The sequence below is a fragment of the Streptopelia decaocto genome (assembly GCF_964273445.1).
Source record: "Streptopelia decaocto genome assembly, chromosome: 1".
In the NCBI taxonomy this organism is placed as follows: domain Eukaryota; kingdom Metazoa; phylum Chordata; class Aves; order Columbiformes; family Columbidae; genus Streptopelia; species Streptopelia decaocto.
The window spans coordinates 6,906,970-6,934,108 of record NC_138663.1 but is presented as its reverse complement, the minus strand read 5'-3'; the positions used below and the strand labels follow the sequence as shown (position 1 = coordinate 6,934,108).

The window sequence follows — 27,139 nt, the reverse complement described above, 5'->3', positions numbered from 1 at the left end:
TAAAAGAAATAGAAGGTATTCCTGGCAACTCTTCTGTCTTTCTAGATGGTTGAAACAATTTCATGCAGATGAAGATGGAACTCTACAGAGTCTTTGAACTTTAAGCATCATCTTCACTTGGCTTTGAACTATCAACGGGGCCCGTGATCTTTCAAAGCAATATACTCTGCCTGTGGAAGCTTCAAACAAGGGGGAAAAAGGCACAGTTAGAAAAAAAATGAAAAGACTCTTTTTTTTTTTTTTTTTAAGTTTTTTTAAATGCTTGATGCTCCTGGAAATAAAAAACCACAACTGAGTGGTATCTGAAGAAGTGTATTCAGCACTCAAGTGTTTCCCTAATTAATTGTTTAGATGAGTGCTAAAATAAATGCAGCAGCAGCAAAGATAAACAAACCACTTTAGTAATAAAGCCATATATTTGTGCAGACACACAAAAATAAATGGCAGCGCTTAATGAGCACAAGCAATGAGAACGAAGAACGCGCTTCATGTGGGGGATCCATGTTTAGAAAGCTCAAGCTCAGAGATATTTGAGAAGTATCTCACAACAGCCTCCCAGCCTGACTCATGTTTGCCCCTTGTGCAGCATCTTGATTTGCACAGACTAATAGTGTGAAAATAAAGTGTTCAGATGAAGAATTACAGCTAACATTTCACCTTGCATGGGCAGCCTCACAGGAGCAGGGAAAATACTCATGGCAAGAGATTGTTATCCCCGTTTATTATTATTCTTTTTGTCTGATGATTAATATAAAATCAATGAAGGGAGATGCAGAATACACATGTAACACATGTACTTTCAAAATGAGGGAGAAGCTAAGATGATTCATACAGTCTTCTCCTTGTGACTGGAAAATGAACTAATGAAGTATAAATACTGGGGGAAGCAGTTATCTTGTAAACCTAGGAAAGCAGTTTTAATAGAATTATAAAACTGTTACAGACAGGAAAATTCAGCTAAGCTCCCCTCCCAGAGAGGACAACATTACGCTTCCACATGTGATTCTTCCAAAGTTTTATCTGGTCCTATCTGTAGATTTCCCAGAGTAAGGCTTCCCATAATTTCCCCACAAAATGATTTTGCAATCTCATAAACATTAATTTTAAAGACACTTTTCATGGTAAACACTTTCAGTTTTTCTTCATTTCCCACTGATATTCATTTATTGAAAACTTTCCTAAATAACACTACTGCTTTGCAATCTTTATATAAATGATTTGCTAACTAGACCACAACAATAAAAACCCATGTATCATACAAGTAAACACATTATTCCCCCTAGAAGTCTTCATAGAATGGACTGGTACTTGATACTATCAACCACGTATGACTTGGAAAACTGATTAAAAACTCTATTCAGCTATATTTAATACCTATTAAGGGAAGGGAACATTGAGGGTGTGTTGGACAACCCATAGGACACATCTGAAGACCTCTACTTAATACCAGTTCAGAGCAGTCCAAACAAGATAGTACCATGATATATAGGCCGTAGGGCTCTGCAAAGATCAAGATGTGGCGTTTAATCAGACCGAGATTTAAAATAAATCTTCAGCAGCCTGTTTCCAAGTTTATGACAAGAGAAATACTTGGCTAGAGAGGTATAGGCTGTATGAAATGATTGGCAACTTATCAAGACAAGAAGAGAAAGGAGCTGGATGACTGGCAACTTAATCAGAGGGAGAAGGAAAAATAGAGAAAAGGAACAAAACGAGTGCCTAAACAGCGATGTGTTGGCTCCTGCGGCTGTCAAAGGTGGCCTTGAGCAGGCAGTGGCAGGAGGGCTTACACTGAAGCTTGTCTGCAAAGTAGATGAAACTATTCAGTGTTCCTTGGCATCAATAGAATGCGGAGCCTGAATGTATCTAATCACGTTTGGAGTAGCATGATTCTGTACAGCTTTCTCCGCAGGTCACCATGGCAGCCACAGGAACACGTCCAACAAAATATCACGGATGTGCTTTGCTACCAAAGAAATCATAGAGCTTTAGAACAAAGTCCCCAGACTTATCTGAAAGCTAAAAAAACCAACCAACAAACTCCAAAATAAAATAAAGAAAAAATCCAAGGAGTCCTTGTATAGTATTTCATCTTCACCCTCTGCTCCTTCTCTGACAAAATGTTCTTTCTTTTAATCAGTGTTCATTTTAAATGAAGACCAACCTGAACAATCACAATATTTTGGTAGCAGTATCCTTTAGATAATGTTACACTGTGCCCCCATCTTTTATTTAGCATGTTATTCTTGCTTAAAATATCTAGTTTAAGGAAAAACTATGCGAACTTTAAGTAAAGGACAACTGAGGACTGGTGGGTTAGAGGTGAGATTGTCAAATGAGCTTTGCAACCACCAGTTCTTACTGGCAACAAGCATTTCTTGGTATTTTCATAAAACAAACAAACAAACAAATAAACAAACCTCTATTCACAGATGAGTTGTATTTATCCACAGAATACGAGTCAACAGAGGAAGAGCAAATGATGTCCTAAAAATGTGCAATTTCTTTTCCCATTTGAGATGGGGGGCAGGGGAATAAGGATGTGATTGGAGGGAAGTCCTGGTAAGATTGAGACCCACATCTTGTACAATATTTTGTCTCCTACTAAGCCCTATTAGGGCAAATCTAAAGATGTTTCCAAGCAATTTGAAATCCTCTATCAGACTGCAGCAATACTCGCTCTCAAATTTTGTATGCAAGAAAGATAAACCTTAATGTATAGTAAAATTATTTCTGAAGCTGAATATTGCACGTCTTCACTATAATACATATCATAAGCTTTGACACAGAGATAACTAAGAGATTACTTGTCAACTTCCTCTCATTCTATCAGTCTTAATAGATAGGAGAAAAAAAGCTTTTCATGTGCAACAGCAGGCTTCAGATTAGTCCTGCAGAGTTATCAAAAATGTGGAACTAAATATAAGACAAGCCCAATTTAAAATGATGAAACACTTCTGAATTCTAAAGCAATTAGGCTGATTTACAACATGGACCGATACAATATAGGGTTGAATCCTTTTTATTTTTTTCCTTTTTAAAGGGGACACATTTTGTGCATGCTAGTCATAAATTAGTACAATCAAGATTTCCCCCCCACCCCGAATTCTCAAGAGCAATTCTTACACTTCCCAAAGATGTTTGTGTTAAGATTCATATTTTACCTGGGAAGATACACCCAGAAGTCACTTACAGACCTAGAAAAGGGAAACCACGACTACAGCAACATCTTTTTCTGTGCTGCAGATTTACTCAGTTTTCATTGCTAGGTCCTTCATTTCTGCTTGTAAATCAAGTATTCTGGAGTGTTATGAAGACTAATTAGGTGAGGCTCGCAGTTTTCTCCTCTACTTCCCATGATGGTTGTTCCCAGAAAACAGAGGCATCTTGAATACCTCTGAACCCCCCAAGCTTGAGAATTAAACACTGACATTGGCAATGCAATTCTGCTTGATCGTGGTACTAAAAAGTCATTATCTGTGTTTCAATATCGATTTAATTATTTCCTGTGTTTAAAAAGAAGACTGGAGAAACACTCAGTTACCACAAGACAATGCTAGTGGTGGCAGCAACATTGCTCAAAACCTACTCAGAAGAATAGTCTGTCTCCTTTATTACAGAATACTTGAATTTATAAGATAAAACATAAAACAAAAGGTACAGGGTATTCACAACACTTTTTTAAGGCTTTCACTTTTGCAACACACATGGACAATGAATTTTAAATGAAAGTTCTGTTTCTCTACACTTAAGGGTATTAATATTTTAATATGACTGCATCTGTGAATGGAGACATTCAAAAAGCCATTATGTCTTCAACTTAGGTTAATAATAAGGCTATTTTTCCACCCACTCTCTGGCACAGCCGTAATGTTTTTGGCCTCAAGTGGGAGGCAATGTGGAACAAGGATTAGCAAGATGGATGATATACAACATACAGTGCCAGTTCATATAAAATATTACTAGATTGGAAATGACTGTTTACTGTCTCAGTGATTATATGACCACTTTTTTTTTCCTTCCAAAGAACATAAGAGTATGTGGCTCTTCCCTATGCCAATAAAGCTTAGTGCATAGCACCTGGGTAATGACAAATTAATTTTCGAGCTAAGCCTGAAGAGGAGGTCAGCCAAAATCTTAGGCAGAGTTTATCCCCAGTACTATTTTACATGATAGAAAATGCATCCCTCCCATTCATCGGTATTAGCACAGAACACAGATTATACAACAGAAAATAAATAAAGTGGGGGGAACAAAACACAAAAAAATGTTAGGGCTCTGTGTGTTTACAGTACAATAATAAAACATTTAATCTTGGAGGAGGGGAGGAGCTGGAAACAGCATCCCATGGTTCAATTCCAAATAAAATTGGACAAGATATTTAGGAATGCACTAAACAGAACAAGCGTGGATTTGGCAGACAACAAGCTGGATGAGCTAGCAGAACTTTTTTCAGTTGAGTTACATTTCCAAACCTGAGACCTTTGCATCTTGGAACATGAGATCTCTTGCCTAATCTAGAGATTCACCTCTCTTGACCAAGACCATAGTGGCTCAGCCATGAGCAGCCAGGGACGCTGAGCCCTGCATCTCGACATGTTCAGGTACCATCGTACCTCAAACCGAGAAAACCACATGGGTCCAGATTTTATATCCTGTCCACACATAACATTTCTTTTACCACAAAGTCAATACAAGTTATTTGAATTCCGAGCGCTCAGTAGTTCCCATCACTTAGACTACTGGCCACAGCCGCTGGCAAAAAATCAGCAATACATCAGAGTTGAAAACTATTTTCTTTAATAATTTTAGTGAGAGAGCACTTTCATGTGAAAGAGAAACAGAAGTGTTTCAAAACAGCAAAATCTTTTTGCGTCCCTGAGGAAAGATCCTCTGAAAGAGCTGCTTGCACAATCCAGACACCTCTATTTTCATGTAAATGGTTTATTGATTTAATAAAACATATAAACAGGCTTATATCATTATTCTACCAGCTGCAGATGATATATATGCACTGAGCAATCTATTCCCACAAAAAATATTTTCAATTAGATTAATCTTAATGTCCACTCCTCCTTCCCCCACAAGCTAACATCCAGGCACTTTGGAACGCACATGAGCCACTTCAATAAATAAGATGAGCAATTCTTGTTTTTCTTAACCGCACAGGGCATAAGTGGATGATCTCTTTACATGGCCTGGCTGACGAAAAAGACATTAAGTATTAAAATTTTTCCTGTTTGAGTAGCCCGGTGAGAGCAAGCCAAGTTTGCAGGCTCATTCTTGTTGTCATTGCCAGAGTGTCAGAGTTTCCATGAGCTGAGCATCCCCAAGTTGGGTCAGCGAAGCCCCAGCCCTGCACGTCCTGGCTTTTTTATTTTTCAGGGTGTTGTTCCAATACTGTGAACAACTACCCAAATTTGAAAGTCTGCTCCTTTGACACGCTTGATTTGGCAAGAGGAGGATAAATGCTGTTAGACGACAAGAAAAAAAAGAAAAGGGAAAAGTAGGCACATTCCCCTCTCCTACTCACTCTCTAACGGTCTTTGTGCTACTTTCTTTTAAATCTTATTTAAAATTTCAGCCCATTACAGTAAGATCAGAAAGAACAGATCTTTGCTTCAATAAAGATGCACAAAACCCTTTTTGTTGAGGACACGGGTCCAAAACTCTGCCGTCTGTGCTGTGCAGCTTTTGCTGCAGGCGTGCTTTCAATTCTTCTTCTTCATCTATGCCGCCAGTGTTTCAGGACAAAGATCATTTTACCAATCTGTTTGTACAGCATATTGTACAATCTGTTACGTGCATCTGCAATACAAACAGCAAATGATAATAAGAGCACGTGGACAAGACTGGAGCCCCAGATTTTGGGTCCCTTTGTTATCAGTGGCGCACTGACCCTGAACCACAGCGAAGGCGGCTGCAATTCTGACTTGCTGTGTGCACACGATGTACCATGGGCACTCCCCATGAAATGTAAATACTGTATATTCCCTAGCAAAAAACCAAAAAACCCATAGTTTCCCCCCCTTCTTCCTGCTTCAAGGAAGTCATTCAAAAGTCAACCATGACCATACCAATGGGAGTGACACACCAAATTACCTTTTGTAATATTCTACTTAAAGGTAAAATAAAGCCACAAAACTTAGGGAGAAACAAATAGTTCATGCTGGATGCTGCCTAACGGATATTAAACCATAAATGCTACATACAAATGTACAAAAAAAAATCCCTACTTTCAAACACGTTGTTCCCCCAAATCACATCTGACTGCAATAGTAATTATGTTTCTCATCCTTACAAAATATTTACCTTTTATTTTTAAAGACAGCAAGCACTTGTGACATTTGCTGCACAGAACATTGCATGCTCACTCCTTGCAGCACAGATTGCCAGGCTGCTGCTCGACATGCTGATTTCTCTTTTGTGAACTGAGACCTTGAATATTTTCACGGGGGAAAAGCAGATCAATGATTTTTTAAGAGAGCTAAACAATTCCGTGTAATGAACATCAGTTGACACAGGCAATTACTCTTTCTTTTTCCCCAAAAAACAAAGAGGAGATTGTAACTCCTTTGAATGGCATGTGCCTTGCTGATTGTACCAGAATGTTAACTGCATGCATAAACACGGGCGGGTGAAGTTTGGGAGTGACATGTGGATCATTAAAATGTTAGATGCATAGGTGAATAAAAACTTTTGCCATTTGATTCAGCGAACAATAAAGTTACTTTAGAAACTATTCCACTGTTTCCCAATTTCCATGAAACCTTTTTTTTGTTGTTGTTGTTGTTGTTTGTTTTGTTTTTTGTTTTGGTGCTGAATGGAGAATAAAAGGATTTTTTGCTAGTTTTCATGTATTCTTTTTTAAAGAATGCATTTGAAAGGGAAATAAATAATACAAAAACATAAAGGAGACGCATACTTCAATGATATTTTTGACATTCAAAAGTATTTTGCAAAAACATCCAATATATCACATTTTCTCCTTAATGGTTAAAACATAAGAGCAGAATAGGAAAACTGTTGATATCTTTATCACTGGCTTGAAACACATCTCTGACTCTGTCACTGTGTTTCCATGCGGCTGAGTTTTACATTTATATAATGTGAATATGTTAACGTAGCCTATTTGCATTTCTGCTTTTATGTAGGAAGTCACACAAAATACCTTCCTGGATCTCATTTTGGCATCTCTGTATAACGTGAGAATAAGAATCCTGCATTAATAACAGCATTAAAAATACCACCAGGATTATTCAACAAAATCCCTCTGCCATCATGATCAGTTACAGCCCTTATTAGTGGAGGTCTCCAGAGCCCCAGCACAGGTCACCCTGGCACCCTTCCTGCTGTGCACCCAGACTTGTGCTCAGGCTGCTGGTTTTAATCGCTGGTGCAACCTTTATCTGTGACAGTTACTCTCAAACTAGAAAGGATAGTTTGGATATTAGGAAAAGGTTCTTCACCCAGAGGGTGCTGGACACTGGAACAGGCTCCCCAGGGAGGTGTCACGGCCCCAAGCCTGACAGTGTTCAAGAAGAGACTGGACAACACTCTCAGACACATGGTGTGAACTGTGGGGTTGTCCTGTGCAGGGACAGGAGTTGGACTCGCTGATCCTTGTGGGTCCCTTCCAGCTCAGGACGTTCTCTGATTCTACGATCACACCTTTACTAGACATTTGGAAAACCATCTTTAAGAGGAATCTCCATAAACAGCCTTCTTAAAGGGCTCAATGATTATGTGTTATGTACACACATCGATACTTGTTCTTAGCTTCAAGCCTATTCTTATTCAGCAAAGCAGTGAAGACCAGGCTTTAACTTTAATCACTTGCTGAAGTCATCAGGACTGTGTGCTTAGTTGAACAGGGGTCTTTATGAACCAAATATTATTCTTAGTAATAAGGAGACCTGGCAATACACTAGATGGAGCATTTGATAGTAAGTAGCATTAATTCAATTAAATCCTCTTACAGCATACACTCCTGCTAATGTAGTTTACAGTGAAATTTTCTCCGGGACTCATTTAAATATAATTGCTGCACTTATCTTGTCATGAGGAAATTTCTGAAGGTTACTTGTACTGTGCATGTGTAAACCTACAAGCTACACTGACCTTTAGTTGTGAGATTTTTTTGAACTACTTAGGCTGCAGTATCTAAATAATGATGATAATAATAAGAAGAATAATAATTCGCCACTTTCATGCAGCACCTTTTAACTCAATATATACCCAAGCAAGAATTAGCAAGCAACAAAATACAGAAAGTCATTGCATGTTAACAGCTCAGGACTGGAAAGGCAAGAAGGCTGGGAGATGATGCACTCGGAAACCGGAATTTCATGGACCATTTTGCTCAGTTTTTCTGAAAAACATAAGATTGCCTGTCTTCCGAGACAATTTAATATTTACCTTTCATACACAAGCTGGTATTATCAGTAGCTATGGGGCACTCCAGCATCATGCCATGGTATCATCTTCTGTCTAAAGCAGAAAAGAGATTCACACCCATTGACCCAGTTGAGTGGTTTTGGTGAGACTCCCAGGTGCTTTCCTATAGGTAGACCAGTAATATACTGGAAAGCAGCCTGAATCATTTGCAAAACTGGAAACTGGGAGGTATCAGTCAAAAACCCCACAATAAATGAAAAAAACAGAAACAAAGTAAAACTTAATTGTGTACAGATATCCATACATCTACTGTATTGAGAATTTAACGCCATTTTGGAAGGATAGGTATAGGGATAGGAAGAGAAACCTGCTAAGCATGATGGAAACAAGTATTTTGGAAAGCCCCTTGTCTATGGAAACCTTCCCCCACATTTCTATCGTAGGCTCTTTTAATTTTCTTCTCTTTATCGCAACAACAGGAAGCACCATCAAAATAAAGATCTTCTCCATTTTGCCCTTTAAACATAGGGAAGGAACAGTACAATTTGGGCTAGTCCAGCAGTGCGCACCAAGCGGAATGTAACCAAGCAATCCACGATTAACCGCCGAGGGCCATAAGAGGAGAGAAATGCCAAGTCTAAAGGGGAAAAAACGGCTTCTCAGGCCACTCAGCATTGCAAATGGAAACCTGCTTCTTAGTTTTTACATCTCTGTACACATGGCCGGGTGGATGTTTGTAAGGATCAGAAATATTCAACATAATTATGTCTATTTGGCCATCAAGGTTTGCCGAGGCTTTATTTCTTTTTTTTGCTGTTAAATAAAAAGAGAGAACCAAGGATCCCACTCTCCCCATTTCCATCCTCCTGCTCAAACAAGAATGCCTGTCACATTAAGAAACATCAAGCGATTTCGTTGAGCTCTTATGGCACACAATCACAGACGTTCAAGGGAGAACGTGGGACTGCGAAGCATTTTAAAACTCTTAAATAAATGTAGGCTACAGGAGGATCTCATTCAGAAGTAACATTTTCCCTTCCACAGAGAGTTCCCCCACGCTCCGGTGAAGTGAATTAAAATTGACACTGAGAAAAATCTAATTGAGCCAGAGACAACACAACACTTTTCACTATAGAAACTGAAGCCCCATTGGAATTGCTCGGGTTAATATAGTCCATTTTAAATCTACAATGATTTTTATATCCCATGATCGGCAAATAATAAAGGAAGCCTGTTGTTTAATACTCACTGTTTTAATTAGGGAGGGCATAGGAAGAGTGGGAGCCAGTGCCTATGGGTCTGCTCCACACTCGTTTTCTAACTGTCGTCCCCACCAGATCTGACTAACACATAAATAAACTACTGCAGATCTCACTGGGGCAGCCTTAACACGGCAAAATCTTTGTGTCAACCAGCTCAGGGATTCAAGCACTGAGAGTGAAGGGAGCAGATTTGATCTAGGTGACACAATGGCACAGGCAGGACGTTATCCTCTGCCTGCTCAAAGCAACTCAAAAATTTTGGGAAGAGTCCCTCACAAGGCCTCTGTATCTCATTTCTTCCAGTTGGTAAAAACTGGGTTGATGATATTTGTCTCCCTTTGTAAAACACCTGGAGATCTGTGGCTGAAGCAGCAGCGCTGCTCCTTACGGTGCCATGCTCATCCTTGCAGTTAAAAAGTTCCATCCCATACATTATATTAATCTACTCCCTGTTGCAGTACAGGTCCCTAAAACTGCAATTGAAATAGTGACACCTTGGCCTACCAGGACAGTTTAATTATTGTTTGAAAAATAACTTTTCCCAATTCAGTTCGGCAAATAAAAGACATGGTTTATTACAAAACATCTTCCACCTCTTCACAGCTTGTCTTATTCTAAGAGAATGCATGACTCAGTTGTATTAGTTATTTTAAATTAAAACCACGAGGTAGTAGACACTGAAGTTTTTTCCTCCACAAATAATAAAGAATTTATGCACCACAGAGTTTAATCTGCAGAGTGAAAGTCTAACGTCCCGCTTAAAACTGCATCCTCATGGGCATAGATTAGACAGTAATTAGGTTCAGTGAAAACCTGAAAGATCCACTGGAAAGATTCAAATTTAATCTATTCACCAGCTTGTCTCAGAGTGTTTTTATGAACAATTAGAAAGACACAGTTTTCTGAAAATGCCTTCTTCCCTGAGATAGATGGACTAGGAGATTTATATGGCATATACAGCCTTCCACCCATAGCTCACCGGCTTCAGTTAAGCTCAAACCAGGCTTAGAAGCCACTTAGGGAGATATTTGTTGTTCTTTTGAAATATGCTGATGGTTACAATATACTATGGAAATGATGTCTGAAAAACAGCAATACTACAACTGGCATGGCACATCCTTTCCTGGCATCTGTACCACAGAAGTCTGGCACTGAGAAGGTTGTAGGTCCTACCAAAGCTAAAGCATCACCAATACTTGCATCACTCTTGCTACTCTGCTCCAGCAGAAATACAGGCTGGCAATGGTCTGGGGAAGACGGAGGTAATGAGCTAGTAATTGACTATACTGCAAATACTACACATGAATCCATTTTGTAATGTATTTTAAAATGATAAAGAACAGCAGACATCTTTTCAAGGCCTTCCTGGGGTTTAAGTTTAATCTCCTAACTAGCAAAACTGAAAACATATTTATGCTAAAATGTTTTACATGGTCTTTAACTTTTTAATGTGACCCATCATTGTAATATTTCCGTATCTCTCACACCATCTTAGCTGAGAAAGAGGAATTCTTACTCTCTTGGGAGTCTCTTCTCCTATCTTTTAATAATCTAAACTTTTTGCATTGTGGGTTTTCATCTTAAGCTTTTATTTATTTGCACACAGGTGTTCATGTGCACTTGCGTGTGATTTTAATGGGGTGACAGAAGCAGAAGATGAAAGCAATAAAATGTGTTCTTGTGGCAGAAATGAGAGAATTGGATGCTGCAGTGCAGCTGAAATACATGCTTATAAGGCTACTCCCCAATTACACTTCATTTTTGAAATTGCTCAGTTGTCAAATGTTTTCTTGCTTTGAGCTCCATGCCAAAGTGTGGGAAAATTTCAGACTGGTTCTCAAATCCTTTGCAAACCCTCCTCCTGTGTGATGAGCAGCATTAGAATTGAATAGTATTAGAAACACTATCTAGTAAGAGAAGGGTGGTGGTGTTGATTTTTTGTTTTTTAAGTGACTGTTCTTTAAAAAAAGCACCTGTCATTTTTTTATGTGGCAAACAGATAAATATTGTATGGTTATTCATTTAATAGAAAATTGGAAGAGGAAAGAATTTCAGTGCCACAACAATGTCATAGAAAGATCGAAACTCATTGATGGGAGCTTTAATATGCAACTGAAGAAATCAGGTACCATAAATCTCCAGCTGACAGTATCTGGCACTATTACAGAGGTATACGCTTTAAATGTAGGCACCAATCTTCACAATATTTAAACATGCATGTGATTTTATGTCTGAGTATTATATCCATTGATTAATTCCTGCATGTAAGTGCGTGCATGACTTGACTTAGATTTTTCCATGCATTACAATTTCTGCCTTTGAGATTATTTATTTGAGAGACCGAGGTTTGGCATATTATTCAGATTCAACAATGAAATTTGATTAGCTGTCTTTTTTTCAATTTTATTGAAAGTTCAAGCTGTTTCAACTGCTTGCCTATGTGTTTTTTTCTGATGTAATGTAAGCATTACAAAAAACATACTGCCCATTTACATTTGGGCATTTTTTTGTAAAGTTGCTCTAAAATATTCTGTAGGTAAATACGATACAGTGTGCTGAAGAAGTCAACATTATAGCAAAGAATTGCCTGCCTTTTTTAACTATTGTGGAAAATATTCTTTTCCAGCATTGTCTTAACAAAAACCCATTATGGTTTAAGCCCCCTAATTCTCAGTCATTAGCCTTCAATTGTTTTTAGATATAATTAGAAAAAAGAAGTCAGACAGACATATCCCTTCCTTTTCTGTTGTCTTGTTTTTCTTCAACTGTCCAGAAAACTGACCCCATATTTTCACCTGTACTCCTGGAGCTTTTGAATGTACCTGGAAAGTGCTTGAATTTATTTCATGCCTGAAGTGAAGCTCAAGCATCCTTTTACCTTACTTGCCTTTTCCTCAGATGTTTATCAAATATGAACATTAGAGACTGATTAAGAAAACCACAATTGGAATATGAAGCCCTACTGTTCTAATGGCTGGTCTGCATTTGTTTTTTCTATCAATTTAACTAAACCAATTCATGTAGTTAAAGTTTGTGCACTTTTTCAGCATAGATGTAATTATAATGTGCTTATAAAGCCTTAGTTTAATTTTGAAAATTCATATACAGTTGTAAATCATAGTTAAGCTGCTACAAAACTGTGCAACCAATGAGCCCCAAAGCGATCTCCTTTAATCCCTTAGAGATGTGTTATTTTTATTAATTTCTTACAGCAACACCCAAACCCTCACTTCTGGAGCAAGCCCCCACAGTGATAAATACTGTAAAAACATAGAGTGGAAAGATGCCTTAAAAAAAGCTTAACTCTGCTACAGCTCCAGTGATTCACATGCTACATATAGGAACTTCAGAAACAAAGCTAAGGAAGGTTTAACGTGCTGTCTCCCTCTTTAAACACCACAACCAAAAAACGCTTTCTATCCAATCCTCCCAACATCCTCCACTCTTCCTATTTTGCTGTCACCGCTCCTGTTTCACTGTCTTTCCAAAGATCCTCCACTACTTCTGCACCGTCTGATTGGGTTGGGTTTGCTGTGATCGTTTTCAGTATTAAAGGGACTGACTTTTTTTGCCATGGTTAATGATGGAGATATACAGTGAGACTGATTTATGTAGGCAACAGGTTTGCAGTCAAGTGCGCAATGGGACGTTATCCTCATCTGCTCTTTCTCTTCAAAGCAATGCAAAAATATCAGGGGTCATCAGAAATCTCAGACCCTCTTCATGCTGGACATAGATAAGCCACTGTCAGCTGTGTACACTGGAGCCCTGGCACCTCGTCCTGCTTACGGGGTGAAACTGTACTGGGACGTGGGGAACAGTCATGTCACATGTTATTATTTCAAAATACTAAATGGAAGAGAGCAATAGAAAAGTTTCTTCAGGAACTTTTCTTACTGCTACTTAAGGAAAATCATTCTCTGCTCTGCAAGTGAAGGAAAAAAAACTGACTTAAGGAGGTTTGTTTGTTTGTTTGTTTGTTTGTTTCCTGTTGGCCTGCTCTTTCTCAATCAAAAGCTTATGCTGTGCAGTCTCTGGGTTTAATATTAATTGAAAGCGCTTACCTATTCCTGCCTTCAGTATGCACTTCAACATACAGCAGAAACTTCAAATGTATCCCGGTATAACTTTTTCTTTCCAAACCAAGGTACAGTCCTGTATTCTTCCTCAGCTTTTCCCCTTTTAGCTTTCTTGTAAGTCAATGCTTGAAGCCCTTTACAAGTTAACCTTCTTGAACCTTTCACCATGGCTTAACCCTTCCTGACTTCATACAAAATCATGCCGCTCTTCTCTGGACCTTTGCCCTTTTCCATAGAATAGTACTAAATATTGGTAACTGTAGTTTAAACATGATCAAAAAAATCCTTCTTTAAGTGGCACAGTATTTCCTTGAAAGCTATATTCACTGCTTCCATTTATACAGCTTCGTATTTTCTGTGCCTTTTTGACCACATGGATACAAAACATAATGCCAGTCCTTTTATGATATATGCACTCTTCAAATCTTCCCCTTCTCCCGAATCTTCCAAAAATTCAGTCATCCAATATGTGTTCACTCAAAACTCAAATTTACTCTTCTTGCTCACGGTTAGTTTTACCCAACTGAATCTCTTTGTATTGGATTGTTTTCTCCAGGTCACCAGGTGCCTTCACCCCCATCCAGTCCCTTCTGCATGATCCAAAAAGTTGGATAACAAGTTGGTGGTTCATTCTGTCAAAGCCATTTACATAGAGAGTGAAAAAGTATCGATCTCCAATAGCAGTCCCTGTTGCTCTCCAATCATCATCCCCTCTCTTTCCCTGGCCCGTAACCTTTCCCCCATTCTAATCTGCCCTCGATCATCTAACCAGCTCCTTTCTCCATTTGAAAATGGGCCCTTCTCTGCTTCACCAGCAACCGTATGTATTAGTCTCCTGTGTGACACTGTGTGAAATGCCCCAGGGAAATCCAGCTTGATTATATACACAATTTCACACCTGTCCACCTTCAGAGAAACCTCTTGAAAAACTCCAGTAGATTCATCATATAAGAATTACTGCTTATAAACATCAGCTCATATCTATAATATATTTTATAATGTTACTTTTAACCCATATAAAATTATGGAATTAAGGTTCTTTAAGGTTTAAATTTAAACATCCTAAAGGCAGAAACTGGAAGTTGAAAATTCAGCTTTATCATTCACTCTTCCTTCCTGTTTTATCTAGCAGCAACATGTGGCTTTTGCCAGACTTTGTCACGTGAAACTTCATATAGTGCACAAATCACCTGTTAAAAACCAAAAAAACCCAAAACACTAGGCACTTTTTCTTTCAAGTGCATAAAAGATTTCAAGTCTGCGATTATAACAGATCTCGGGCACATCACTAAAATTTAGTCTAAAACACACATGCATTATGGCAGTGGTCCTGAGTCTTGCAGTTTCGACAGCATATGTGTTCATGACGTAACTCATTGGATCTCAAAAGCTAAACAATATTCATGTGGACCTGTGAGTGCATTGAAAACACAAAATAAGTCAAAATTTTGTACGGAAACCCCGACTCCTGGAGCTCTGACTGAAGGGAGCTTTTAAAGAGCAACTGAAGTAGTTTTGCAAAACACAATGCATTGAAATAGCTTCAAGGCGCAGGAGCGTGCAACCGGCTGGGCGGTGATGCAAGAACAGGCAAGAAGCAGTTGGTGAATATCTTTGCTACTGATTAGGACAGTCAGGATGGGTTTGTGTGACCAGCAGAGTGTCACAGCTCTGTTCCTTTTTCTCCTATAACCACACAGAAAATGGGGCACCCTGAGCAGGGACCTGCTGGAAGGGAGGAACAGTCCCTCCTGCCTGCAGGAGCTTTTTTTAAGAGCTAAACTGTAGCCAAAATGGTACCCAAACAAGCCACATACCTTCTGCCTCCTATATACCTTGCCCGTCGGGTCTCTCCTGTATGCAGCAGATGAATGCCTCATTATCAGATTCCTCTGCATGCTTCCCGGTAGACTTAAATTACCATGTTAAATAAGATAACAATAAACACTGGCCTCTAACTACAGCACATCCTTGTTCACTCAGCAGCCTCCCTCTAATCTGTTAAAGGGTCTGTAAAAGGCTACAGTTAGTTGTTAAACGGGTGTCTCTCTCCTGCGTTCTGCTCAGGCTCACAACCCTGTTTTAGAAGACCTTGATCCCTGCAAGAATTAACAGGTAGAGAAACAGGGGTAAGGTACCGAAAGGACGTTGTGGATCTGGCCCAAGACTCTTCTGCTGCATTTCAGAGGGCACCAGTAGCCTTGTGCCATCTGTTCGCTTCATCATTTGGGATTCCGAAAAAAAAGCAGCCAGGGAAATCTTTCTGGCTTAGGAGAACAGTGGGGGAGAAGAGGGATCTCGGTGGCAGTGTATCCTGCCTTCGCGTAGAGCTCGCTATATTTGAGGTATTACAGAAGCTCTCTTTAACAATTACTCTGGAAAAAAGTCATCTATCCACCCAGAATAAATTACAAAAGGGAGCAAGCCAGATTGGGAGCAGAGAGGGCTGATTTGCCTAGACTTTGAATCCCCTTAGTGCCCAGAAGCTAAAAGTGCCATTTATTTCAGTGTTACAGGATTTCCTGCTTTTTTTAAAATTTAGTTTACTTAATCCCCTGGATTTCTCTTGTTGCAGCAAGAGGAAAAAGCCTTACAAAACAACACAGGATAAACACAAAGTCAAATGACTTTGTTGAGCTCTTTCACACATCCAAAACCAACTGGAGAACTGCAAACTCTGGAAAGCATGAGGAGTTTCCTATCAACGGAGGCTATTCCAGCCATCACCCATGGAAATGCAGCCATTCCTGCAGTTCCCAGTTAATAAAGCTGAGTTTCAGCATTCACATCAGGAGCAATATAACTGTGGAAATAAGATGGCTTTTCTCTAGTTTTCCAAGGAGAGTAAAACTTTCTACCTGTCTTCCTCCTCTTCCTCCAGCTTCAGCTTTGCAGAGCTGGCAAGCAATACAAAAAAAGAAGGAAAGACATGAACTAGGCCGTCTGTCGTTGGAGGGTATGAAAGACAGTCTTAATAACGGCAGGAGAGAGAGAAGCAGCCTATGGTTATTTTTGACAGAATTGGGAGAGACTCAGATTGCAGCTTCATAAACAGATCATCAGAAAAAAAATTCTGTCCAATTTGGAGAAGCCCTCTTGGCCAAGCTAACAGAAATACACAGTCCTTGTCTGGTAAGAGAGAAATCCTTCAAACATCAAAATGCCTTTCTTCAAAGAATGAAATCAAACCACCGCTCCCTCCCCTGCACAGTGTAGTAACACCAACTTGCATTTTTGTTATGCAATTCATGGCTTGCAGAATATTTAGAGACAATTTCTGGGTGACACTAGCCTGTGAATGTCCGGCAAGACACACAACCATGGCCATGCAATGAAATGAAAAATTGGCCTTTTCTGGCATTATCCAACCACAAAGTCCCCTTGATGCCACTGTTCAGCAAAACTGGAGGTGATGCAGAAAGAGCATGTGCAAGAAACTGCCTTGCACTACTCAAATCCCCTCAGGTCAAATAAAATATAAATATTTGTTTTGTGTGGGTTTTTACAGAGAAGGAGCATGGAAGTTGACCACGCCTCTGAACAAAAAGTCAAAACTCAGCTTCATTATTAAATGCCAATTAGATAGCACAGGCGAAGTATTTCTCATGCATCACGATGACAAGAAGACTATGAGACATTTTTCAGGGCTTTTTTTTTTTTTTTTTGGTTGGTTTGTTTCTAATATTCTTAGCAAACTCTCACACAGAATCCTTTGTGCTACTGGCTTAAGAAAATAAAGATCATTCCTAGTCAAGAGATAGCCACAAGAAACTCAAGAGGTTTCTATATCTAGCAACCTTGCTGGCAGACTCAGCCGGGAAAGTGGACAGAGCCAGCATGGAGACACACTCCACCAAAGCTTCCAAGGGAAAAACTGACCACTGGAGGAGCTTGTTGCTGTGTCAGGGAAATATAAGTCTGAAGGTTACTCTGTCTTTCTTGAGGATTAATTTCATTTACTCATTAAAACATATAATGGCTAAAGTGGCATAAAAGCATCATTTCTGCATGGCTGAAAAGCGTACAAGCAAAAAAACCGCAAACCAAACCAAACCAAACAAAAAAAACCCGAAACAAAATATCGCAACAAAACCAACAAGAAACCAACCAACCACCTTTGAAAAAGAATATTGAATATTGGGACTACAAGCCTTCATAATTAGCCTACAACGATTTGCATGACCCATGCTTAATCCCTGCGCCTTCCAGCTGCCTGACAGACAGGTTCAGTATAACGGAAAACACTACAGAAATGGGAATCAATGTATTTCTTCTGTCTAACCACAATATCATTCTCACTTCATTTACGGCTTAGTGAGAAGGCATTTCTGTGGCCCAGGAATCAGCTCCTTCTAAATGGACGAGTCTCAAAGTTCAGCATTTTAGTGGTTTAAACTAAGTAGGAGTTTGCTCATCCATAGCAGCCCAGACTGCAGAAAATCCAGTTGCTTGACCTCTTAATGCTGTCTCCTATCCAGCATTACAAGAAAAAGACACTGGGTGAGGGCTCTGTGCTAACATAGCAGAGGTCTACATGCTACAATTCATCAATTCTAGGGAAAAGAGGGAGCTGGAAGCAGAACTACACTGGAACATTGTGACAAAAAATACCTTCTGCTTTGGAACTACCAGTGGGAATGAGCAATCACAGAATAATTTGGGTAGGAAGGGACCTTCAAAGCTCATCTAGTCCAACCCCCCTGCCATGAGCAGAGACATCTTCACCCAGTTCAGCTTGCTCAGAGCCCCATCCAGCCTGGCCTGGGATGTCCCCAGGGATGGGGCATCCACCACCTCTCTGGGCAACCTGGGCCAGTGTTTCACCACCCTCATTGTAAAACATTTCTTCCTCGTGTCCAGCTTGAATCTCCCCTCCTTTAGTTCAAAACCATCACCCCTTGTCCTCCCACAACAGGCCCTGCTAAAAACTCTGTCCCCAGTCTACTACAGGGATTTGATCAGCAGCAAGGTATGAACACCCACCATGACACTGATGGGACACCTGGTGTAAAAGAGCCAGATTTTTAACCAGAACTGATGTACGCAAGTGACCCAAAATGAACTAGTATCACTCAAAGGACAATTCTACTTAAATCGGGCCAGCAAAGAAGAAGCCACTCAGGGGATCCTCTGCCCCATACCAGCGCAAGGAGGAAATGCTGAACCTTGGCAGCACTTCGCACAGAAGCACATGAGCACCCAAAGTTGTGCTGCCAGCCTCACGCAATAGCAACTGCCCCTCACTGAACTGGAAATCTCAAGTGAGCGCTGTTTTGCACTGTTAGTTAGCTGCTAGCCCACAAAATAATTTTATAATATTCTCCATAGCATGTGTGCTTTAAAGGTTTTTAGAAGCAGTGGCAGGAGTGCAGTAAGAATGAATAAATATCTAGTAACCTCACAGCCAGGCACACATGCATATCTAGTTACACCTCTGAGCCGCACTAATCATTTGTAGTGCTACCACTTCTATGTACCAGCCCTGAAGAGCTCAAAGTGTAAATGAAAGTATACGGCTAGTTAGGGAGAAAAATGTATTTTGTGAAATAAAATTTTCACTTTCATAATATACTTACATAGTATATGTATACCTAAGTATATACTTACGTAGCCATACATAACAATAACACACAGAATTTTCACATGACTAAATGTGCACAGTTAAAGAAAGCAATATAGTTAAGGACAAATACTCTACATGCATATGGAAAAAAATGTAGGAAGGAAAAACAACGCTTTCTTTTGGAAAAATCCCAGTGCCAAAAATCAATCCTTTAATATAACTACAAAAAAGAAATCAGATTTTGGAAAAAGGGCAGGGTAACTCTGTTTTTTAATTCTTATTGTCTCTGGAGCAATGACATAGGAAGAGCCCACTGCTATCCTTCCTCCCCTTCTGTATCCTGAAAATTATTCCCACCTGGGGTGCAGAGAGAGGAAACGAAAGGAAGTAGAAAATTATGTTTTTCATGAGCTAATCCTGAGAAAGTGACCACTCAAGTTTCCATGTCTCTCGGCGATAATAATTTAAACAAGGACGGCAATCTTTTGTTATTTTTTGCACAGTTGGAATGCACGCTTCCAGATAACAGATGTTTAAACTGCAATTTAAGAAGAAGAGGAAGACAGTAATCGATAGATTTTCAGGAGTCCTCTCTTCTTAGGACTGCTGCATAGCTCAACACAGTATGCTTCCAAACAGACAGCCCAGATGCAAACCCCTTTGAAAATCCTGAAGGCAAACAAGATCATCAGAAAAAAAAATAAGCAAAACTGAAAGCAAAGATAGCACAACTACCGTACCTTTACTTTGGGGAGGGTTCTGACTTCTGTCTCGGAGAACATTAATCTGGTAGACAGCTCCATAAGGCTCAAAAAGTTCTTTTAACTCTTTTTCCGACCATGAACGGGGAATCTGTCCAACAAACATCTTAATGGCATCTGGGTCTGGTTGGTCTGAATGATCCAAAGCTCCATTCATCTTGTTAGCTGTGCCGTTACTATAAAGTGGAAAAGGAGATTAAAAAGAGAAGACAAGTTAGGAGACTACGCAGTTTTCATGTTCACTGGATACAGAAGATGATGTCAATTGGCACAAAGCAGAAAAAAAAACCAACAGTATTTAATTAATAGCATAAGTATTATGAACAAAATCCAATGCGATTACATTTTTCATTGAGTCTGGTTTTCTCTGCAGGCTGCTGCTTAATGTCATTATATAAGAAGAGAGTGGCCAAATGCAAACCGGGACTTTTGCATTTTGAAGCAGAGAATAGTTGCACGTAAGTGCAGATTTCTCTCCATGGCTGTTGTAAACAGAGCTGCACTGAATTCTTGCTAAACTGGCTACTGGCAAAAATAAGGCAGCGTGTGTGTGTTTTGTAATAAAGTCACATGAAAGGAATATGAAACACTTGGCAATCTGTCAGATGACTAATGCAAGATGCCAGCGATGAATTTGCAGATTGTGTGAAGCATCCATGTGTGCATCAAATTAGTATGATATTGCCCAGAATGGAAAACACTCCAGCTATGCGGCTGGTTGCTGCCGATTAGTTGCCTACGCTCTTTAGAAATGAAAAACAGTCTAGAAAGCTCCAGTTTAAAGCACATTGTTTATTGCATCCTGGCATTAAAAAAAAAGCACAATACAAAAAAACAAGGCAGTGGCAAAATTGCCTACATTGTTGCAAAAATTAAAATGCTGCTTCAAAAAGTTTTCCTCCCTGCAAATGGACATTAAATTTTTGGAATTTTTCACACTCTGTAAATTAAATTCTTACCCTATCTGATCTCAAGATGTATATCAAAGTTCAAAACAACCACATACTTTTGCGGACGAAAAGAACTTAGTAGCAAAAACGAACCTGCTCTGTCAGGCAAATAGTGTTTTATGTTTTAGGAAGAGTTGTATTCTTATAAGGAAAACAAATTAATTTTAAATACTGAACAGAAGTAAAAAATACAAAAAAACCCTCATGCCATTATTGATAATTAAGGACAATAATTTCAAGTACTTATTTGGCTAGAGATTCCATAAGAGATAATTATTGGATGCTTTGGTTTCAAGAAAGAACATGAATTAGATGTGACTTCTAGAGCATTCCCCCATCTTTCCACCAAGGAAAGCATAATTCACCTGAACACATTAATACGCCCATATTAATTTTAGCACTTTCCCTGCTTACTGTAGGAAGGACAAAGTTATGTTAAAGGCAGATTTTAAACCAACAACGAGAAGCTGGATCATCACTTGTGAAGTGTCTTCAACATGGATCAGCAGACAATGAAATTTATCACACTCGTTTATAAGACAAAATTCCTACTGATTCTAGTGACAGCCTTGCCTGAATAAGAGACTGAAGGATTTAGTCCAACCTTTTACATGAAGTTTCATGCACAAATACCCTCTCTTGTCTCACACATGCTCTTCATTTTGAAGATGCTCTACAGGTCATAAGCAGACCTGGAGCAATCATGCGTTCTCCAGGCCTTAGAAACTGCTTTTTCCGTACATACGTAACACTTAAGCCAAACCAAACCAACCAACCAATGACCCACCACCCCAAAATCTCCAAGAACCAGAAAAACCTTCATTATCTTATTTGAACGATACCCCATGGGAACAACTTTCGAGACTTTCACAAAGCAGTAGGCACCTGCACGACATTTACACCGCCAGAAAATCACTCCATTATTTCTAATATCTATTCTTTTATGTAAAACCCAATCTGTTAAACAACCCCCCTAGTAAGGGAGAGGGGGATGGGGAGGGAAATCCCTGACCTGTGGCTTAAGATAGTCAAGGAAAATGCTTACACACTATTTTGGCCCTTCATCTATTCTCTCTTGGATCTCTTCTTCGAGAAATACATACACAACTGCAACTTCAGCCCAAAATTACAGCAAAGGTCATATTTAATAAAGAATTTATTCCATTGCTTTCTCCTTTACCCAAAACACCCTTACCACCACATCACAATTTCCATTGCTAATAAGCCAATTTTTAGGAAACCACAAAACCAAACACTTATTACTGTTTTCTCAAGTTAATGACCCCGTTAGCATCAAGTTCCTTTTTTGAGCTAAAGTTTTAGGCACAAGCCAAGGTGGTTTATAATGCCACAAAATGCTTAAGCCCTTTCTTTAATTTGGTGGTACTAAAGTTTACATTACATTGATCATATTCCTTAAATGCTTTATTGGATAAACATTGCTAAAGGTTCTGATTCCACACATCGGCTACTGTACACTGTGATGCAAAGCTCTGGAGAACAGGTTTTGTCACTTGCTGCCTGAATTAATTAATCCATGGACAACTCTGCCAATCGACTAACTCATGCAGATTCAGGGAAGAAAACCAAGCATAAGTTAGTCTTTTCTTGATAATCCTTTTCTGCCACAAAGTAGGGGTTTCACTGAGCTGCCAGCATGCTGGGGGGTTGATAGGCAAGTTCAGTCCATAGAGAGAGCACTCGTTTCTGCAAGCACAGATGGGCTCCTTTCTAAATTGCATTTCCTTTGAGTTCAGCATCTTGGAGTAGGGATCCCACTCTCGCTGTTGGGGTTTTGAGGAGTGCATGAGCGCTGCTGCAGCAATAGAACTTTGAGTAGCATCCTCACCCAGCTCCAGTAGCAGCTGCAGGACTACGGACAATGCAGACAAACTGAGCAAGTAAATAAAACAACATAAAGATAGAAATGGGAAAAAACCAAAATTTATAGATTTCATGGAACTTGAAGGTTCCACTGAGGAACACAACCTTACAGCACCCCAGTTCAGCTGTCACAGAACTTCTGCGGTCAAAACAAAATCCAGTGAAATATTCTTGATCCCTTGCAAATAATCTCTGCTAAAGTTGAATTTCCTTATCCTTTCCCAACCTTCATCTTTAACCAATGGACATTACTGCTCTGTGCCAAGACCTAAGAGTCTCCAACAGTTTCCCAACACACACTGGCTCTCAGAGGAAGCAGCTCTTTCCTTCCCTCATCTTCCCCTTGTGCTGTACCCAAGAAATAACATGGCAAAAGAGAAACCATGCATGAAACTTTCCAAGAGGAGGCAAAGCAATCCTTGCAAAAGCTTCAGACTATTTCTTGAAAGCACAAGCGTACAGAGATAGCTGTGTCTAGGGGACACTAATGAGAATGGGATCCCTTGACAATTACTGTCAGTACCCAAATTATGACATACATTAAAAAAAAATAAAAGAAAAAAAAATGAGATTCTGTGGCTTGCTGTCTCTACACCACAGCAATCCTTCCCTCCATGGCCAATTTAGCCCATTGGACTCAGGGGTGACCCAGCACATCATCTTCACTGACAAGGTGTCATCTATATCGTAGAGAGCAGCCCGAGGGCAGAGATTAAGCCACTGAGTCTCTGGCTGCTTGTGGTTGCTGCCAGAGCATCCTCTCTCTCAATTTGTGCCAATTTTCCTTCTAATAACCTAACTACCATTCCATCATTTCAACAAGTTGACAGGGCCACTCTTTGAGGAGCCAGAGACTGTTTTAATATCACTGCTGCTTAAGCAGGAGCACCAGAAAAAAACAGTAGACGTCTTCTCCGTCTCTCCCATTCATATCTGTAATTATTGTAAGACTGCTAAAAGTGAACTGACTGAGAGGGGCGGACTTCAGAAACAAAGTCTGGATCGAAAGGGGCTCTCTTAAACTCATCACTGTTAAGAGCTTTGGCATTAAGCCATGTCCATTTCTGTTAATGAACGAAGTGTCAAGCCAGGTGCTGAAAAACATCTGTTAATGGGCACCAAACGGGCTTACGTGAGACCCAATTTTCAAATCTGTTTTTAAACCTACCCAGAACCCTTCTTATTGTTCTATTTTGGTTAATTCATGTCTCAACCCTCACCCTGTTCTAGTATCTTTACCATCTTGCTGGGGATTTGCTTTTTTCGTGTTCCATGATATAAGACATCAGTAGAAGGACGCTAAATTCCCTCTAAGAGCCAACATAACACCAAGAACACGATAACAAACAGGTTCCAAGTGCAAGGACTGCTAAACCAACCCCAGCACAGAGGTAGGTACAGGCATCAGAGTTTTACAGTAATAAATATTTACATCGGAGCTGCGGAGGCACTGCTATGGTATCACACAAGCTGACAAAAGGGACACTACCCGTTTGAAGGACTCCAACGGCTGTCATGAGAGACGAACAAGCATCACCTTACTGTACACGACAGATCATAATTGCTAGTTTATGAGCCAATTTTATCTGGAAGGACCCAAAAGGGCTTTATAAACTCATTGTTTAGAGAGAAATGACTTCATCATAAGGTGACAGACGGCAGCTGTTTAATGACATGGAGCATTATCGCACAACAGCTTCAGCCAGGAAGGGTAGAACAATACCATACCCAATTGAAAACTGCAGGGGGTTGCGATTTATAGACACAGAATGCAATTACCTAAATTGGATTTTGGCCAGCAAAACAAGGGCCAGAACCTCTGACAAACAAAAAAAGAAGCCGTTTCATGTTTTTAAGCTGTAAATGACCAGGTCTCTGTGTTTTCAGATGAAAAAAAGGTTATCTCCAGAAGTTTTCTGGCCCATCAGCATTTTTACAGTGCACTTGCTCAAAAGCAGCCTGGAGGAAAGGTGATGTTTCAAAAAATCATTAACTGCTCCTGCTGTAGTGTCTTGTACAGTTTTTGGCAGAACTATTAAATCCTAACAATACTAATAATTATTATTAAGTAACATATATCTGTAACAGCAGTTGTTAAATGAACCTGACATCACATCCAATGAACAAAGCAGCAAATGCCAGGACATTTTGTCCTGTGCATGCAGTTATGTTTGCAAAATAATTTTCTCCAGGTTTCCCTGCACCGATCGGCAGGACTGATACCTTAGTAGCTGTAAGACTGGCAAAGCTGCCATTCTGCTACACTTGAAGGCCAAGCTCAATTGCAGGAGGGATACTGAAAATCTGAGCTCCCAAGACATTCTCCCTTGCTCCATCTTACAGGCCCATAAAGCCTTTCACAAAGAGCTGAGCAATTCTTCATCCATCCAGCAGAGAGCAACCGCACTTGCACTCATACACACACATTAACTACCTACCAACACTTATGGCTTTTAATACCTGATATCCAATGCTCAGATTTTATTCTTCTCAATAGCTAATAATACTCAAGTGCTCGTGTAAGCACAAAATGGTAAATGCAAAGGTGTTTTTTCTTTCTTGTGTTGCCTTGACGTTGGCAGAAATTATCTGTGCAGGCATAATGTTGCCTAAGACAATGGAGTCCTTTTTACTGCTCTGATTACTTAAAATTCACAGCCATTTTTCTGGTGGAGTCTAGCTGCAGCTCAGCTTTCCTAACTCTCTCCATATACCACATCATACAAAACATGGCAAACCATTGTTACTATACAGGATGCTTGTTTTCTGATTAATTCCAAACAAAGTACATGGAATCACTTTAATGCCTTAAATGTAGATTTTAGATAAGGTAAGGAGGTATTGCCCCATCACAGAGGAAAACAGGTGTGAAAAAAAGCTTTTCCTGCCTTGAAAAATGTTTTGACGGAATAAATTTGGGTTAGGAGAAGTAGCAGCAGAGAGAAGTCGCCTTTCAAACAGGTAGGTCAGAATGCGTGATATTGAGAACAATATGAATTGGGAGAAGTATTGAACAATATACACACTAGAGTAACATCAGAAGAGAGCTGAGCACACCTGGGATAAAGCACATAGTTCTTTAGAGGCATAGATGCAGATTCCTCATTAGTACCACAGGAAGAGATCAAGGATACAAAAGGAAATAGAAATAAGAGCTATGTTAAAATGCAACTAGCTTTTCAGCTCTTGGTGCACATTAGAGCACAAACACTCCTTTGTCCTAAGGCTTCTTGACTTCCTAAAATTACCCTCAGAGTTGTGCTCACCAAAGCAAATTAGGGAGGGTTTGTTCCCAGCCGGCTGCGACCTCCGCTGTGCCCATGGCTGGACATTCACCTGGACATGCTGGTGGCTCTTTGGGTGCTCAGCCTCCGCGGTGCTGCACGACCTTCATTTCAAACCTGTCTGATTTAAGGCTGGTATTTCAACCAAAACCCTGGATACACCTTGTATGAGTGTTTAAATCTACCAGATGGTGTTATTTTAATGACCTGCTTTTGGTAATGTTTGCTAGAGCTGTAAAGTCAAGCAATGGTAAGTTTGCAAAAGCTTTGTACATATGCTGCACCACATCTTCCAAAAAGCCTTACATTCAAATACATCTTCTTTTTTAAAAAAGATATTTAATGTGGTGGCTTTGGATGGTCTTATATCTTACCTCTGATAGACAGACCTATTTTTTATCAAGCAAATTATTTTCTAGAATGTGCAGGAGTGCTTAATAAGGTGTTTATGTTATATACAGACAGAAGTGGAGAACTCACAGAAGTTAAAATACATATTTTATATTTAGTTTATACACATACACTCATATACATGTAAACAAGAGAATGAATTCGTGTAGAAGTGAAGGCAAACAGGAAAAGGAAGGGGTTTGGGTTTTTTTTAAGTCCTCTATTTTGGAAACCAATTAAAAAATCATTGCTAGTTCATCCAATAGTGGAAGGAAACAATTAAACACACCATCTGTACAGGTCTGAACTGGGGAGCATCTTTTTGTTTATGCTGATAAAACTTACAATGGTCTAGTTTTGTTATCTTTAAGGATTTGCATTCACTGACCCATAGATTTTACTACACTGAAACTATTGGAAGCTGAACAGTGACAGATAACAGTCCTTTAGTGGTTGAAAAAAGCCAATCCCACTCCTACCCAACCCTTACTTTCTTGGGTTTGTTCCCCTTCTTGTGCAGTTATCGGTGAGGATCACAAATTTCTAAAGATACATTATAAGAATCACTA

General features: G+C 39.6%; 1 protein-coding gene across 8 annotated transcripts in view; it reads right to left on the bottom strand.

Annotated features, from left to right (window-relative positions):
- The window catches only part of CELF2 (CUGBP Elav-like family member 2), a 380,150-nt gene that overhangs the window by 116,696 nt on the left and 236,315 nt on the right, over positions 1–27,139 (bottom strand). For 7 of the 8 annotated variants that reach the window (XM_082046820.1, XM_082046821.1, XM_082046822.1 and 4 more), the window contains one exon: positions 20,042–20,238. In XM_082046820.1, the coding sequence (XP_081902946.1) occupies positions 20,042–20,238 (197 nt within the window). Of the gene's footprint in view, positions 1–20,041; positions 20,239–20,405; positions 20,548–27,139 lie in introns of those variants that run through there. The other variant, XM_082046826.1, reaches the window with a different exon arrangement.